Consider the following 14,053-nt stretch of genomic DNA (forward strand, 5'->3'; position numbering starts at 1 on the left):
CCGGTCAACAGAGCGCGCTTCGCATCCAGCCCTTAGCCATTCATGCAGATGCATGGTCAGCGCTTCCAGGGGTTTCGGATTGGGTGCTAGGCATTATAAAGAGAGGCTACTCGCTACAGTTTTTTTTGACGCCCTCCGCACTTTTCAGCGCGCGTCGAAACTACGGTCAAAACAGAAGTAGCACACATACTTCGGGCCGAAATATCAAAACTGTTGAGCAAAGGGGCTGTAGAGCCTGTGTCTCAAGCTCAAAGCGAGGGGGGGGTGTACAGCAGATACTTTCTGGTGCCCAAGAGAGACGGGGGTCTCAGGCCCATACTGGATCTAAGACAGCTGAACAAGGCATTGATGAAACGCAGTTTCAAAATGCTTACGACCAGGAAACTCCTCGCGCAGATTCGCAGAGGGGACTGGTTCATGTCAATAGATCTGAGGAACGCGTATTTTCAAATACAGATAGCGTCAAACCACAGGCGATATTTGAGATTCGCCTTCGAGGGCCAGGCATACCAGTTTACAGTCCTCCGTGGCTCCTCGTACATTTACGAGGTGCATGGATGCAGCGCTCGCTCCTCTCAGACTCAGAGACATGCGAGTGCTGGATTATTTGGACGACTGGATGGTTCTGGCTCGATTACGAGCGGAGCTCGTGGACCACAGGGCCGTTTTACTCGATCACCTCGAGAAGCTCGGCCTCAGTGACAATTGGGCGAAGAGTTCGCTGAACCCCAGTCAGACGATTCTGTTTCTGGGTATAGTTCTGAACTCGTGTTCCATGACGGCGCGGCTGTCACCACAGCGCGTGATGGGCATTCAGCGCGCAGCGAGTTCTTTCCGCTGCGGCGCGACCGTGTCGCTCAAACACTGTCAGAAGATGCTGGGCCTCATGGCCTCGGCCTCTCCAGCTCTGCAGCTGGGCCTGCTCCGCATGCGCCCCCTGCAGTTCTGGCTGAAGACGCGGGTGCCGCGCAGAGCGGGGCGTCTGGCCGGCTGCATCTCAAGGTCAAGGTTTTGTCCCCAAATCAAGGATCACCACGTCTTAGTCCGTTCGGGCAACATGTCCGTGGTGTCCTACATAAATCACCAGGGCGGTCTCGGGTACTGAAACCTGTACAGGCTAGCGGAACGCCTCCTGTTTGGGCTCAGCGCGACGTGCGTTCGCTGAGGGCAGTGCATGTGCCTGGGCTACAGAATCTGGGTCCAGACAGGGCTGTCCAGAGGCAATGTTCCTACAGGCGAATGGTCTCTACACCCGCAAACAGTCCGGCTGTTGTGGGAGAGATTTGGCAGGGCGGAGGTGGACCTCTTCGCATCCCACGAAAACGCTCACTGCCCTGCGTTCTTTTCCAAGAACGAAAGTGCGCTGTCACGGGAATGGCCGTGCTGCTTGCTTTATGCTTTCCCTCCCGTCTCCCTCCTTCCGCAGGTGATAGAACGGGTGAGAGAAACGAGATGTTCAATACTGCTTGTAGCACCTCTTTTGAGGAACCAACCATGGTTCCCAGATTTGATGCAGTTAGCAGATGTCGCCCCGTGACCAGTACCGTTGAGGAGGGACATCCTCTCGCAGGCCAGGGGCTCGATTTGGCACCCTCAACCGGAGTTGTGGTCCCTCCATGTGTGGGCGCTCAACGGTTACCCGCTGATCTCGCAGTGGGAGTGCTGAATACCATCACTCAGGCTAGAGCTCCGTCGACACGACGTCTGTATGCCTCGAAGTGGTCGGTGTTCTCCAGCTGGTGCACAGCTCGAGGATATTCACCCCTTAGTTGTGAGGTGACGGAGGTTCTCTCCTTCCTACAGGAGCTGTTGGATAAGGGCAGAGCTCCATCCACGCTCAAAGTTTATGTGGCGGCCATCGCAGCGTTTTCTGAAACAGCGCTCGGTCAGTCAATAGGAAGGAATGATTTGGTCATCCGGTTCCTCAGAGGAGCTAGGAGGCTGAATCCTCCCAGACCTCCGTCAGTCCCTATGTGGGACCTCGCGGCGGTTTTGGAGGCCATGAAGGGTCCCCCTTTTGAGCCTATCCAATCGGTTAGCCTTCAGCATCTGTCGTTCAAGACAGTATTCTTGTTGGCTCTCGCTTCGGTGAAGCGTGTGGGTGATTTGCACGCGCTCTCGGTGAGCCAGTCGTGCTTGGAGTTTGGGCCTAATGACTCAAGGGTCATACTCAAACCTAGGCACGGTTATGTGCGGAAATCCCTCAACACGCCGTTTCGGGCTCAGGTTATTGCCCTGTCAGCCCTGCCGGTGTCAGGAGAGGATAGAGACTCGAGTCTTCTTTGCCCTGTCAGGGTTTTAAGAGCTTATGTGCTCTGAGGGGAATTCTGAGTTCATGAGCGCTATGCGCTGCCGACTGTTATATGGGCAGTATTGCGTAAGACCCGCATTGCCACATTGGTCAGGCTTTGCCTCGGCTGTGTGATGTCATATTGCCGCATCTACGGATGCTGCTAGATATGGGACGGAGGGCTTTCCCCCTTTTCTGTCCTGGACTCTCTGTGAGAGGTGACTGTGCACTGTAAATCCTGGGCGTTGCTTCAGGTTTATTGGTGTGTGATCCCTGCGCGCACGGCGTTTTGCATTGGGTTCCCGTAGCGTCTTAGCTAAGACGCAGTACGAGAGAGCTCTCGTAAGAGAACGTACTCGGTTACTAAACGTAACCTCGGTTCTCTCTAGAAGAGCGAACGAGTACTGCGTTCTCTGCCGTGCGCACGATTCACTCTGGTTCGCTTCGGCGATGAAATAAATCAGGTGAGTCAGCCTTTTCGAGCTCCTTTTTACAGGTTGGGCCACACCCGTTTCGGCGGGAAGTGGCAAGAAGGGCGCGAAACGCCCTTATTGGTCTGATGTTGCATCAGCCCGTGCTCGATAGGCTGTGCAGTTGCCGCAGAACAAGCCAATGAGCGAACGAGCCGTCTCGCCTATGGCTGTGTACTGCTGCAAATGCGCTTTACAAAAATACAAAATTAAGGATAATTTTTTGCTTCAGTATTTCGTGAAAAGAGACTTTTCCCATAGCGTCTTAGCTAAGACGCAGTACTCGTTCGCTCTTCTAGAGAGAACTGAGGTTACGTTTAGTAACCGAGTACGTTTTAGACAGATAAAAAAAAATTCCAACTGAATACAAAAAAAATAAAATATTTTTTTTAATGCAAGACTAAAACAATATAACATAACTGGAAATTATGCACTATAAAAAACTTTCAAGTGATGATCTTATTTGTTTCTTAATTTTCTTCACATATCATCATACATCTCTTCATAGACACTGTTGTCTACTTGGGAAACAAGTACACTAACTTTTGATACAATTTTATTATCTAATACAATGCAGAATTGTTTGTTGTGGTGGAAATGATGCTACAATTGTCTGACAGTCATAATTTGTTTCAAAATATATAGATATAAATTACAGATACTGTATAAGACATAAAATCGATATTAATTTTAACAAAATAAATGATGAAATGGTCATATTTTGTTAAGATCACCATATTTTCTAACATGCAATAACTAAACTTTATAATGGATTTTCATTGTTTAATATTGGCTATTAAAGTATGGCCCTGGAACAATGGTATGACACTTAAACATCTATACAGTTGAAAGGTAGCAAAAATAAACAGAGGCAGTATTAACGTTAGCATCATATAATAAAACGAAAAAGCTATAAAAAAAAATTAATATTGCTAAACGTCAACCTCTGAGACATTAAAGTGTTTGAAGTTGCAGGAACACCCATAAATCTATTAGTGACACATTGGTGACTCGGCTAACAAAAATCACATTAGCAATTTAGCACTTTCATAATGCCAATGCGACCCCTGGATGAGTCAATTCATAAGAGGTCAGGACTGATCAATCTGATTACTTCAAAATCGAAAAATTTTAAGAGCTGCCCACGCAGAGGAACTCTGATGTTTATCTCAATGACTGAAAACCTGCAGCGATGTGGCCAAGATGCATTAGTGAGTCAACAGCATCCAGAGACAACCAAATCAAAAACAGTGCTCTGAAAATCATTTCCAACAGATGACGGGATCAAAGGGAAACAGACGATCAATGATGCTCTGCAAGATCCAAGCAATTTGTTTAAGTAAAGAACCATCTCCTTAAAAATAAGGCAATTTATACATAAGAAGGCTGCTTAGTCCATTGAATCAAACTAGTTACTTATCTATTAAGCAACCAGTCTGAAAGGGAGGCGGATACTCTGTAACCTCCAAAAAGGACACATCCTTGAGGCAAACAAGTAATCATTCCACGCCCTCAGTGTCCCTTCATCACATAATGGCCTTAAAGTGGTGAACAGGAGCGAGGGATTTACATGCATGTTTTCTCACAGGCTGAAGTAACACAAAAGATGTGCACCACTTGAGCACAAAGGTCCTTTTTTTTCCTTATTGACATCTAAGCCACATTTGCTCCAAAAATGTTCATAGTGTCCTTTTCATTTCAGATCAAAGCTAACATCAGGAATCTGTTTGTAAGAGCTAGAAGAGAGCAAGGGATGCAAAACTAACATCAAAAAATGTCATTTTACTTTGTCATGTACCGAGTAAACAAAGGAGGATCTTGTATTTGGCAGTTGTTTTTTTAGCACTGGAGCGAACACAGTCTAATGCAACCATGTCAACAGTGCTGAGCAAAAAAAAAAAAAAAACAAAAAACAAAAAAGAAACCACAAATGGAAAAAAGGATATTGGAATGTTCTTTGCGCAAACCACTTACAGTATCATCCTTCAGTTTGACGTTCTGAGGGCCAAAGTAAATTCATACACCCTTCTACAGGAAAATCAAAGAATGTCAATGTCGCCTATTAGATCAAACAAGCGGAATACTTGGATCAGTACTAAAAAGAGGTTGAATTAACTTTTTAATATATAATTTCCTGTCATTTTCAAATCATCTACATCAGTTTGGGACTTTCCTATGTAATTAGGGACTTGATTTAACTCATCATGCAATCTGATTTACAATACTGATTTCATGATACTGATTTCAAAATATGATTTTCTCACAATTTTTTTAAAAGAAATGAGATGAGACAAACAAAATCACATTTCTTTGTGAAATTGAAATATAATTGAAATGTCAAATGGGAAAAAAACCGAATTGAAATTATAATCCCAAATAATGTCGATGGCAAAGCAGCAATATAGGGTTTTCTTGATTACCACGGTAAACAAACCAGATCTGCACTTAAAGGGTTAGTTCGCCCCGAGAATAAAAATGTATCCATCTACTACTTTCAAAATAAGCCATGAGGAGACTGGTCTTCCATTGCTAAATGCGCTCCTACATTTCCCAGAGGCGCACGTGTGACACATACATCTTCCGGTTCCCAACAGTCAGCAGAAGTGAGAAAAAAAGTGTTTATTTCGTTTTAAATCTGGATATTTATCTAATGAGATGCATCCAATGAGGGACGTTTTATTACAGATGCATGCACTTTATTTCCCGTCTTCAGAACAGTTGAGAACAAACACCCGCTTATCCACATTGAAGGTCTTGGAAGAGCAAGGACATTTTTTTATATAACTTCGATTGGATTATTCTGAAAGAAGAAAGTCACAAACACATAGGATGCTTCGAGGGTGATTAGAAGATGGACGAATTTTCATTCTCGAGTGAACTAACCCTTTAAACACTACAAATTATACAGAGACAAGATGAAATGAAAATACAGTCTCAACTTTTCTGAAGACAGTCAGTTCCCCTCAGAGATACATTCATAGTGTACAAACCCCACCCCCAACATCTCAACTGATTTGAATCGTCACATGTTTTTATTGATTTTCAACTGGCTCAGGGTGCATTGTTACATCTCTGATTTTCATATCATTTTATCATGTTGCCATGAAGTTTCTAGAGTATTCTGGGTGGTTGATTACTGGAAAACAGCAAATTCTAAGTATGTACAATTTGTAATAGTGACATTTCCTTAAGCAAACGCCATTAAATAAAAATAAATGTCACTAATTATTAATATCTGTTGAATTAATGCTTAAGCTTTTCTTAAATTAATTCATGTTTCTTTCTCTCTCACTGTTAGCAAGATGAAAAGATAAAGAGTTATTCCTTTCTCTGTCTGAATGTCTTCTGTCCTTAGGCCCTGCTTGTTTTCTACAAGTGAGAAACTACACAGGAATATGAGACTGACAAACATTGTGAAGATGGTCCAACTAAAGACCATCTAGCCATAGACCAATGTTTCTCAAACAAGTATCCATATAAAATAGCCAGAGGGTCTGAGTAAAAGTCCTGAATTTTGAACAAAAATCTCAATGAAAACTATGGCAAGAGTTGGCAATGAGATATATTATTCCTGCATAGCTAACAGTGAGAGAACTCTGCACATTCGCACTTGGTTCTTTCTTTCAGTCATCTTTGTGAGAGTGTTTGGAAAAACACTGATAGACGAACACCTGAAGTTATGTCTTTGAAAGCAGCCAGTTAGACAGAAATAAACTGTCTAGCAGATGGCTGAGCTTGTCAAGAAAGAGTGTGGAAGTGAAAGTGAAGACTGAACTGAGAAATGCACAGCTGTCTTGAGGATTTCCTCACAGGAGACCTTACCCCTTCTTTCAGAAGGATTTTACAGTTCTTTAATAAACTGAATTAATATTATATTAAAGGTGCAATAGGTGATTGTCTTCGGAAATTTTTTTTGTTGTGCTGGTTGAAAGTCTCTTGAAAGTCACATTCTGATAGCCATCATTTAGTTAAGTGGTCTAAATGAATTTATCTGTATTAATATATTCTGTGGATTGCGCAGGACCAAGAAATGTTCGTCCAATCAAATCGCTCGGTCTGAGCATTTTAATTCGCTCTCCCAATTCTAGTCCTCCTGTATATCGCATCATATTTTCTATGTATCGCTTAATTAACACACCCGATTCAGATAACCAGCTTGTTAGAAGTGAGCTATGTGGATTAACTTTTCTAATCGATATGATCCCTACACAGTGTTCATTGCTCCCTAATCCCTGTGAGCAAAGGGAAATCCGTTGAAGTTTCCTTCACTTCAGAACATTCATTCGCGAATTTGCGCTGCACAGCTTCTTCACACACAGACGAAATTACAAGAGAAAAAAGGTTAAGTGCACGCATGACGCAAGAGGGGGCACGAACTCATGCTCAGAACTTTTCATCGAAAAGTTTCATTGTGTACTAACGTTCATTTATTTATTTTTTCTTTTTACTTTGCTAGATCATGATGAATAAGTGACCGTTTTTAATGCATTTAAAGGGAGCAGTCTTTGCATGCTGTATAGCCTACAATGTTTTATTCAGAAATTAAATAAAACTTCTTGCTTGACAAGCAGCCACATTTGACACAGAGAAAGCCATTTACTACACTATATAGAAAAATATATTAATTTCAGAAGCATGTGATTCTGCAACTGATCTTAGGTAAAGAAACTTAGTATTTATATTGGCTGCCATGCCAAATCATGCTCACCTGCTTGCTTTTCTGTTTAATTTAACAGTGTTTTAGTGAACATATATATATATTTTATTAAAAAGTAAATGTAACACTTTACAATAAGGTTTGATTAGTCAATGTTAATTAATGTATTAAAGTATATTATTATTGTAAAGTACTTCCTAAAGAATGTATTTTGATTGTTCACTTGAAAAATATTAACAACAACCCCGGGGTGCGAGGACTGGAATTGGGTACCGCTGAAGTAGCCTATACTAGTAATGTTGTCACTGGTATTCTGGCCTGTGTGTGCGTTCACGCACTCAGGGGGCGTGGCTTTTTTTGAATGGCGATAGAGGGAGGGTGGGACGTTCGCTTTCAGTGCTATCAGGCTAAAGTTAACATTTTCCAAGATCTCCCAAACATTATTTAGTTGTGTTTCCTTAAAGTCCACGTGAACCAGAAGTTGCGACCAACTTTACTCCCATATTGTTTTGTTTTCTAATGCAAACTGATTGGATGTAGTAAAGTAGACGTTTCATTCAAAACAACACTGACAGTTTGAGGGGCGTTTAAGGATGTTATGCTCAAGCCCAAGCTGTGGAACTGACGTCATCAGAGAAGGTCCATCATTTGAGAGGAGAGATGCATTTTCAGATTTAGATTAAGATTATGAAGGCAAAATTTATTGTGTATTGACTTGCACGGATGAATCGTTCACGACAAAAATAGCAGTGTACGCTAACAAAAAAAATAGTCAATTTTGATTTCATGTGTACTTTAAAAATAAATGGGGGAAAAAATCATGTGATTAACTATGATAATACATAACCTCTATTTATTTTTTATAGATTTATTTTCATATTATAATTGATATTCAATTTGATAAAACTTGATTTTGAAATATCATACACACATTGTTAATTTTATTAAAGGCCCAAAAACAAAAAAAACAACAGACCTAGTTGGAAATCACTAGTGTAGCAAACAGTGTTTCCCAGTGAATGTTTCAAATTTACCTGATGTGCCAGGATGTAGATGTTGTGGCCAACATCTTTAGGTCTGATCTGATCTGATGTCTCTTGATCAATCTCACTCTCTTCTTCTTGAATGTAAGCCTCCTTGATCACGTCAACCTATAGATATGACACCAGAACATCACTTTAATTTAATTATGGCAAAGAACAGGCATGTTTTGGCTAATAACAGATGATCTAAACTATATTCATTAGCTACACAACAGTTAGTTGAGGTACAGTGCCAATTTACCAACCTTACAGCACTACTATTGATTAGCTCACCAGTTCATTGGGTCTCATCTTGTACAGGATCTTTTCTGCATTCTCGCTGTCATGACGACTCTCCATGATGGCCAGAAGAAGTTTGGATGCATTGTTCTGATTTTTCATAGCAAAGAAAAGAGCTTCTATTTACTTATTTTTAAATAAAATTACTGTGAAGTTAAGAATATTCATATATTCTCCTCCTGGAGGTAAATGCGCAGATGTTTTTACACGCCAAATCAAAAATCTGAAACGCTTCAGAACATTTTGTTATCTGTAAAATCATATTACACACCAATTGCTTTTTTTTAATAAAAAACTATGCGAGTGAGTGCAGCAAACAAGTACCTTCAGCTCCAGCACAAGGTCAAGTCGGTTCTTCCCCAGCGGATCAATTGGATTCACAATGAGAGCGATGATAATGTCAATGCCGTTTGACTCATGTCTGGCTATGCATGACTGTAGAGGAGGAAATACAAAATCTATTATCCCAAACTAAGTCTAAGCTATGTAGAAAAGACTGGTTTTTGCATAATCATTAATAAAGCTAGAAATTAGTTCAGATATCATACCAAATCTAAAAAAATGTCCATGTTGAAACCGATTTGTCCCCTTTTTCCAATGAGGCTGACATTTCAATACCTGGTTCTCATGGCCTGGTTATAAATTATATATATATGTATTCCACTTAGTTGCCTAGGCAACATTTCTAATCATATGACTCATGTTAGTTAGTTCTTGGTTATTACATCCCTTTACTGATCATTACCTCATATTAAAGTAATACATAATTCAGGTATTAGTACATGATTATTCACGTACTAGTGTTACCCTTGGATTCATTGTTCCATGTGGAAAAAGATTTGTTCCCATTTTCCAAAGAGGATAACATTTCAATACCTGGTTTTCGTGACAAGGACCCTGGCAGTACTCTGTGATGGTCTCTAGTGTCTGTTTGACCAGGTCCACATTCCTCTCATTTATGTAGAGCCCCAGCAGTCCCAGACCTCCCGTTGTACTGCCACAGATACAGTCGAGAAACTGCAGCGTCTCGCACACCAGGTTGTAATTGGTTTTGTTGTTCTGATCTCGCAGAAAGTTCTGTATAAAAGAGAACAGAAAGATCTGGACTAACAACACAAGTCAAGTCCTGAGTGGCAGTGTTTGATATCTCTATTCAGACAGACTCGCCCATACTAGGTCGGTGGTCCCTTGAGATTTTGATCTGCACAGCAAAACTGGACCAGTAAAAATGATTTGCATCACCTGCAAGTCCCTGTTATGATTCTCACAGAGCAGCTGAAGGAAGCGTAGGATGGGTTTCATGATGATGATGGCCTGGCTCATCTGGGTCTCATCCACCAACTCCTCCATTCCGTCCATTCCCGATCCCATCGGCTCCATCTCCGGGTCCACTTCCCGGCGTAAGGTGCTGTAGGCTTTGAAGGTGACAGAGGAGGCATCTTTAAGCTGACCCCGTATGTCTTCTCTGAGGTGCAACGAGTCTTGAACTTCAAAGACAAGTGACAACAAATAGAGTTATTTGTAGCTCTTACAGAATCAGTGTTATTTTAGTATTATTTACATACTATTAAAATAGTACTTTATTAACATTTTGAATTAGCTTTTATATTGTCAGTTCAATTTTAGTTTCTTTTAGTAATTTTATGATGTCATTTCATATCTTTTATAGCGGTTTTATATCTTTTTATTTAGCTTTAATGTAATTTGTTTTCCAGTTTTAGTTTAAGTCATTTTAGTACTTCTGTCTGGAGTGTAAACTAATGTTTATGAGCATTTGCAGCAAATTATTGAAAATTCTCTTTTTCAAATGATCATGTGTTGTGCACAGCACAGTTTGATGTAGCGAATTTGAAATCCTTTTTCACTCAGTGAGAAATGAAAAAAAAAAAATTATGCTTAAAAATACACTGCTTAACAGCAGGCCTTTGATACGGTGCCAGGGACCCCTCACATGACACAGAAGTTGAAATAGGGACAGATACTATTCATATGCCTGATTGTTCCTTCATTTACGCTGCCTCAGGCCAGAGCTGCCCTCACATGAACAGCTATGCATTAAGGCACACTTGTTTGTGATAAATGGGCTATTCAGGAGATCAATGACATACTTCAAGTTCAGACACAGCATTAGAGAGTCTGGGTCGTTTTTTAAAGCAGAACACTGCAATTAGGACACGTCTCTATTTTCAGCGAGAATGAAAGAGTGATTTCTAAAAGTTTATTTTTAGCCTTTTAGAAATCACACCTGGTTTGTGGTCTTTTGAGGCCTTCTTTTGTTGGAGATACATTTCCAAAAAAAGCACCAGAGTCAGTCAAAACACCATCATTTTATGTTCCAGTTATTTCATTTGTAGTCTAGAAAGAACATGATGTGTAAATGCAATATCTTAATACAGTCCACAATGTAGTTGCCAGATTTATTATTATTATTATATCTCCAGTTCAGATAATACCAAACATGTTTCCATGGTAACTTTTCAATATCATTCAGATCATTTATCAACCTTGTGTTCAAACACACACACACACACACAAAATAGGTTTAAGCGGTTATATGTGGCAAATATTTTGCTATATAACCTCTGATCCCATTTACATTATTTTAGTATGAATGTGAACTTCTAAAAAATATCTGGAGGAACAAAAATAAAAAATTTTGTTTACTAAATTAGCATAGATTAACAAATACTACCATGGTGTTTACTTGTATTTTACAGTTGAAATAATATATATATTATATTTTGCATTACACTTATACGATTTTTCTCATAGGAGTCTATCAAATCAATAAATAAATACCAGGCTTGATTTCCTTGTGCAAAATATTATTGTTTATATTGCTCTTTTGATTTTAGGGTGAAATATGACCCGACATTTTTTTACAGTTTCACCATTCCATACTGTTGGATATTCTTTTTCTCATGTTTAGACCGAGAGAACCTGTGAGAAAGCGGATGTATACCTTTTTTATGTCTGATCCCAGAGTCCTCGCCCTCCTCCTCTCTCTTCCTGCAGCTGAGCTCAAACATGTTGACTGACACACTGGAGCGGATCTCTTTCTGCGCCAGCTCCATTCGATCGTAGAAGACCTTGAAGAACTTCTCCGACTTCTTCTGCTTGTGCAGCTGATTGTAGAAAGAGTTCTGCAGGGAGACATGGCAGGAAATGACATCGCCTGAAATCTTGTAGATGACCTGTTGTGAATGTGTGTCCTGTTTATACCTGGATCTGTGTATTTCCTCCTCTTAGGAGTGCTATGCCTAGTAAAATGCTCTCCTCAAAGATACGGTCGTTCTTAGTGCTGACGATAAGGTCGATGACGAGTTCGGACGCCCCCACGTTGTCCAGCGCACATTGGATGTCTGTTACACTAGTGCCTGCCTTATCAGGGTCCTGTCCTGGAGAACCACCTATACACATATGTACACACACATGAGAGGAGCAGAAGTTGGGTGAGAGGATGTTAATGGGAAGCCAACAGTGCTTCTGCTGATGGTCACTTGTAAACCGTACCTCCAGGGGAAGAACTGTTCCCACTGCTGTACTCCAGGGCTTTGGCGTGGGGCCGCTGGTTGCCAAAGTAGTGTGTAAGGAGACTTTTCCTCAGTGAGTCACCCTGAGGAACAAGAGAGGAAGGCATCCTTAATATATGGGGTGTATCAAGTGTTTTAATTATTCAGTCATGAAAATATTTTCAAATATTCAAGACAGGCTCACACAGAAAGGCATAATTCTATAACTTAACATATAACTGAAATATTAGAAATGGTTAGAAACTATGTTTTGCACTTGTGATGAGTGGGGCGGGGCCGAGAGACGTGGGAACAGGAGCGAGGCCGGTGGAGTGATTGGAAATGAGCGACACCTGCTCGACCCACCGGTCTCGAGTCCCACGGAGGAGATGGAGGGATATAAAACCGGAGCGACGACAGCGACGGACGAGAGAGGACCAGGCCTGGACTTTATTTTGTATTTGGTTTTTATTTTATTTTATTACAAAAATAAAAACAAAACAGCGCGTCAGCCCCTCACGGATGACTGACGCACTGTTTTGTTTTTATTTTTGTCATTAAAGTCTTGATTTGATTGTCCGCCGGTTCCCGCCTCCTCCTTCCCGTGAATATGAAGTTTGTACGTTGCTACAGTGCTGTCGAAACCCGGGAGAAGTAGGGACGCGCTGCTGAAGATCCCTCGCCGCTGTGGTGAATCCGCGGTGCCATCGAGCAGGCAAGGGAGTGTGCCGCCATGGACGCTCGAGGCGGTGGGCTGGAGTGAGTTGCCTCACGGACGACTGACGCGCTGTTTTCTTTTTATTTTTGTCATTAAAGTATTGATTTGATTGTCCGCCGGTTCCCGCCTCCTTCTTCCCGTGAATATGAAGTTTGTACCTTGCTACATGCACATTTAAAATGTGTATATAACTGTATATATGGTGTCTGACAAAGTACAGTTAAAAAATTTGGCATCAGTAAGATTTTCTAAAAAGTAATGTATAGTTTTATTAACCTACAATGCATGCAGATTCAAAGTGACAGTAAAGACATTTATGATGAAAAAAAACATACATTTGTATTTTAAATAAATGCTGTTGTTTTGAACTTTCTATTCAAAGAATACAGAAAAAACACATGACGGTTTCCACTAAAATACTGTTTTCAAGGACATTTCATTTAAGACTTAATAAATTTGCCATCACTGTAACAAATTATAAATTTAATAATATTTTTTATATAATTTTAGATTAATGTTTTGTTATTTAAATTTTAATTGTAATAACATTTTACAATATTACTGTTTTTACTGCGTTTTTATACAAATAAATGTAGTCTTGGTGAGCATAAGAGACTTCTTTCAACAATTTCTAAAAAATCTAAAGAATTATTTGATATGCTATCGAGATTTATCTTTTACGAATTTATCACTGGCATACAACCATTATTTCACTTGTAAAAAAATAAAAAAAAAATAAAAAAATATATAGTTCATCCTGCACTGAACCCATAGCACTCCTTAAATGTATATATATATATATATATATATATATATATATATATATATATATATATATATATATATATAAAACAAACAAAAAAATCCAGTGCAAAGATTCATAGCGGACTGTGTGAAGTGAAGAGTACTTCATTCCCTGTCCGTTTTGATTATCTTCACACATTTGAGTGTTTCCTCCCAACTGTGTTGGATAAAAACACACAATCACATGGGAGAACTTTTACATAACTAGTATAGACTGTAGTAATTGCTGTAATTATGCCAGAAGTGTATCGAAACCTCGGGGAGGCAGAGGGTGAGACGG

At 40.3% G+C, this 14,053-nt stretch overlaps 1 protein-coding gene across 1 annotated transcript in view; it reads right to left on the minus strand.

The window, feature by feature from the left end:
- The window catches only part of LOC132156224 (inositol 1,4,5-trisphosphate receptor type 2-like), a 92,011-nt gene that overhangs the window by 20,655 nt on the left and 57,303 nt on the right, over positions 1-14,053 (minus strand). Inside the window, exons 38-45 of the mRNA XM_059565133.1 lie at positions 12,253-12,355; positions 11,962-12,149; positions 11,702-11,882; positions 9,982-10,226; positions 9,616-9,816; positions 9,064-9,174; positions 8,734-8,829; positions 8,452-8,568 (exon numbers count right to left, since the gene is read on the minus strand). Of these exons, the coding sequence (XP_059421116.1) occupies positions 8,452-8,568; positions 8,734-8,829; positions 9,064-9,174; positions 9,616-9,816; positions 9,982-10,226; positions 11,702-11,882; positions 11,962-12,149; positions 12,253-12,355 (1,242 nt within the window). The remainder of the gene's footprint in view (positions 1-8,451; positions 8,569-8,733; positions 8,830-9,063; positions 9,175-9,615; positions 9,817-9,981; positions 10,227-11,701; positions 11,883-11,961; positions 12,150-12,252; positions 12,356-14,053) is intronic.

This window comes from Carassius carassius, chromosome 13, assembly GCF_963082965.1.
Source record: "Carassius carassius chromosome 13, fCarCar2.1, whole genome shotgun sequence".
NCBI classification, from domain to species: domain Eukaryota; kingdom Metazoa; phylum Chordata; class Actinopteri; order Cypriniformes; family Cyprinidae; genus Carassius; species Carassius carassius.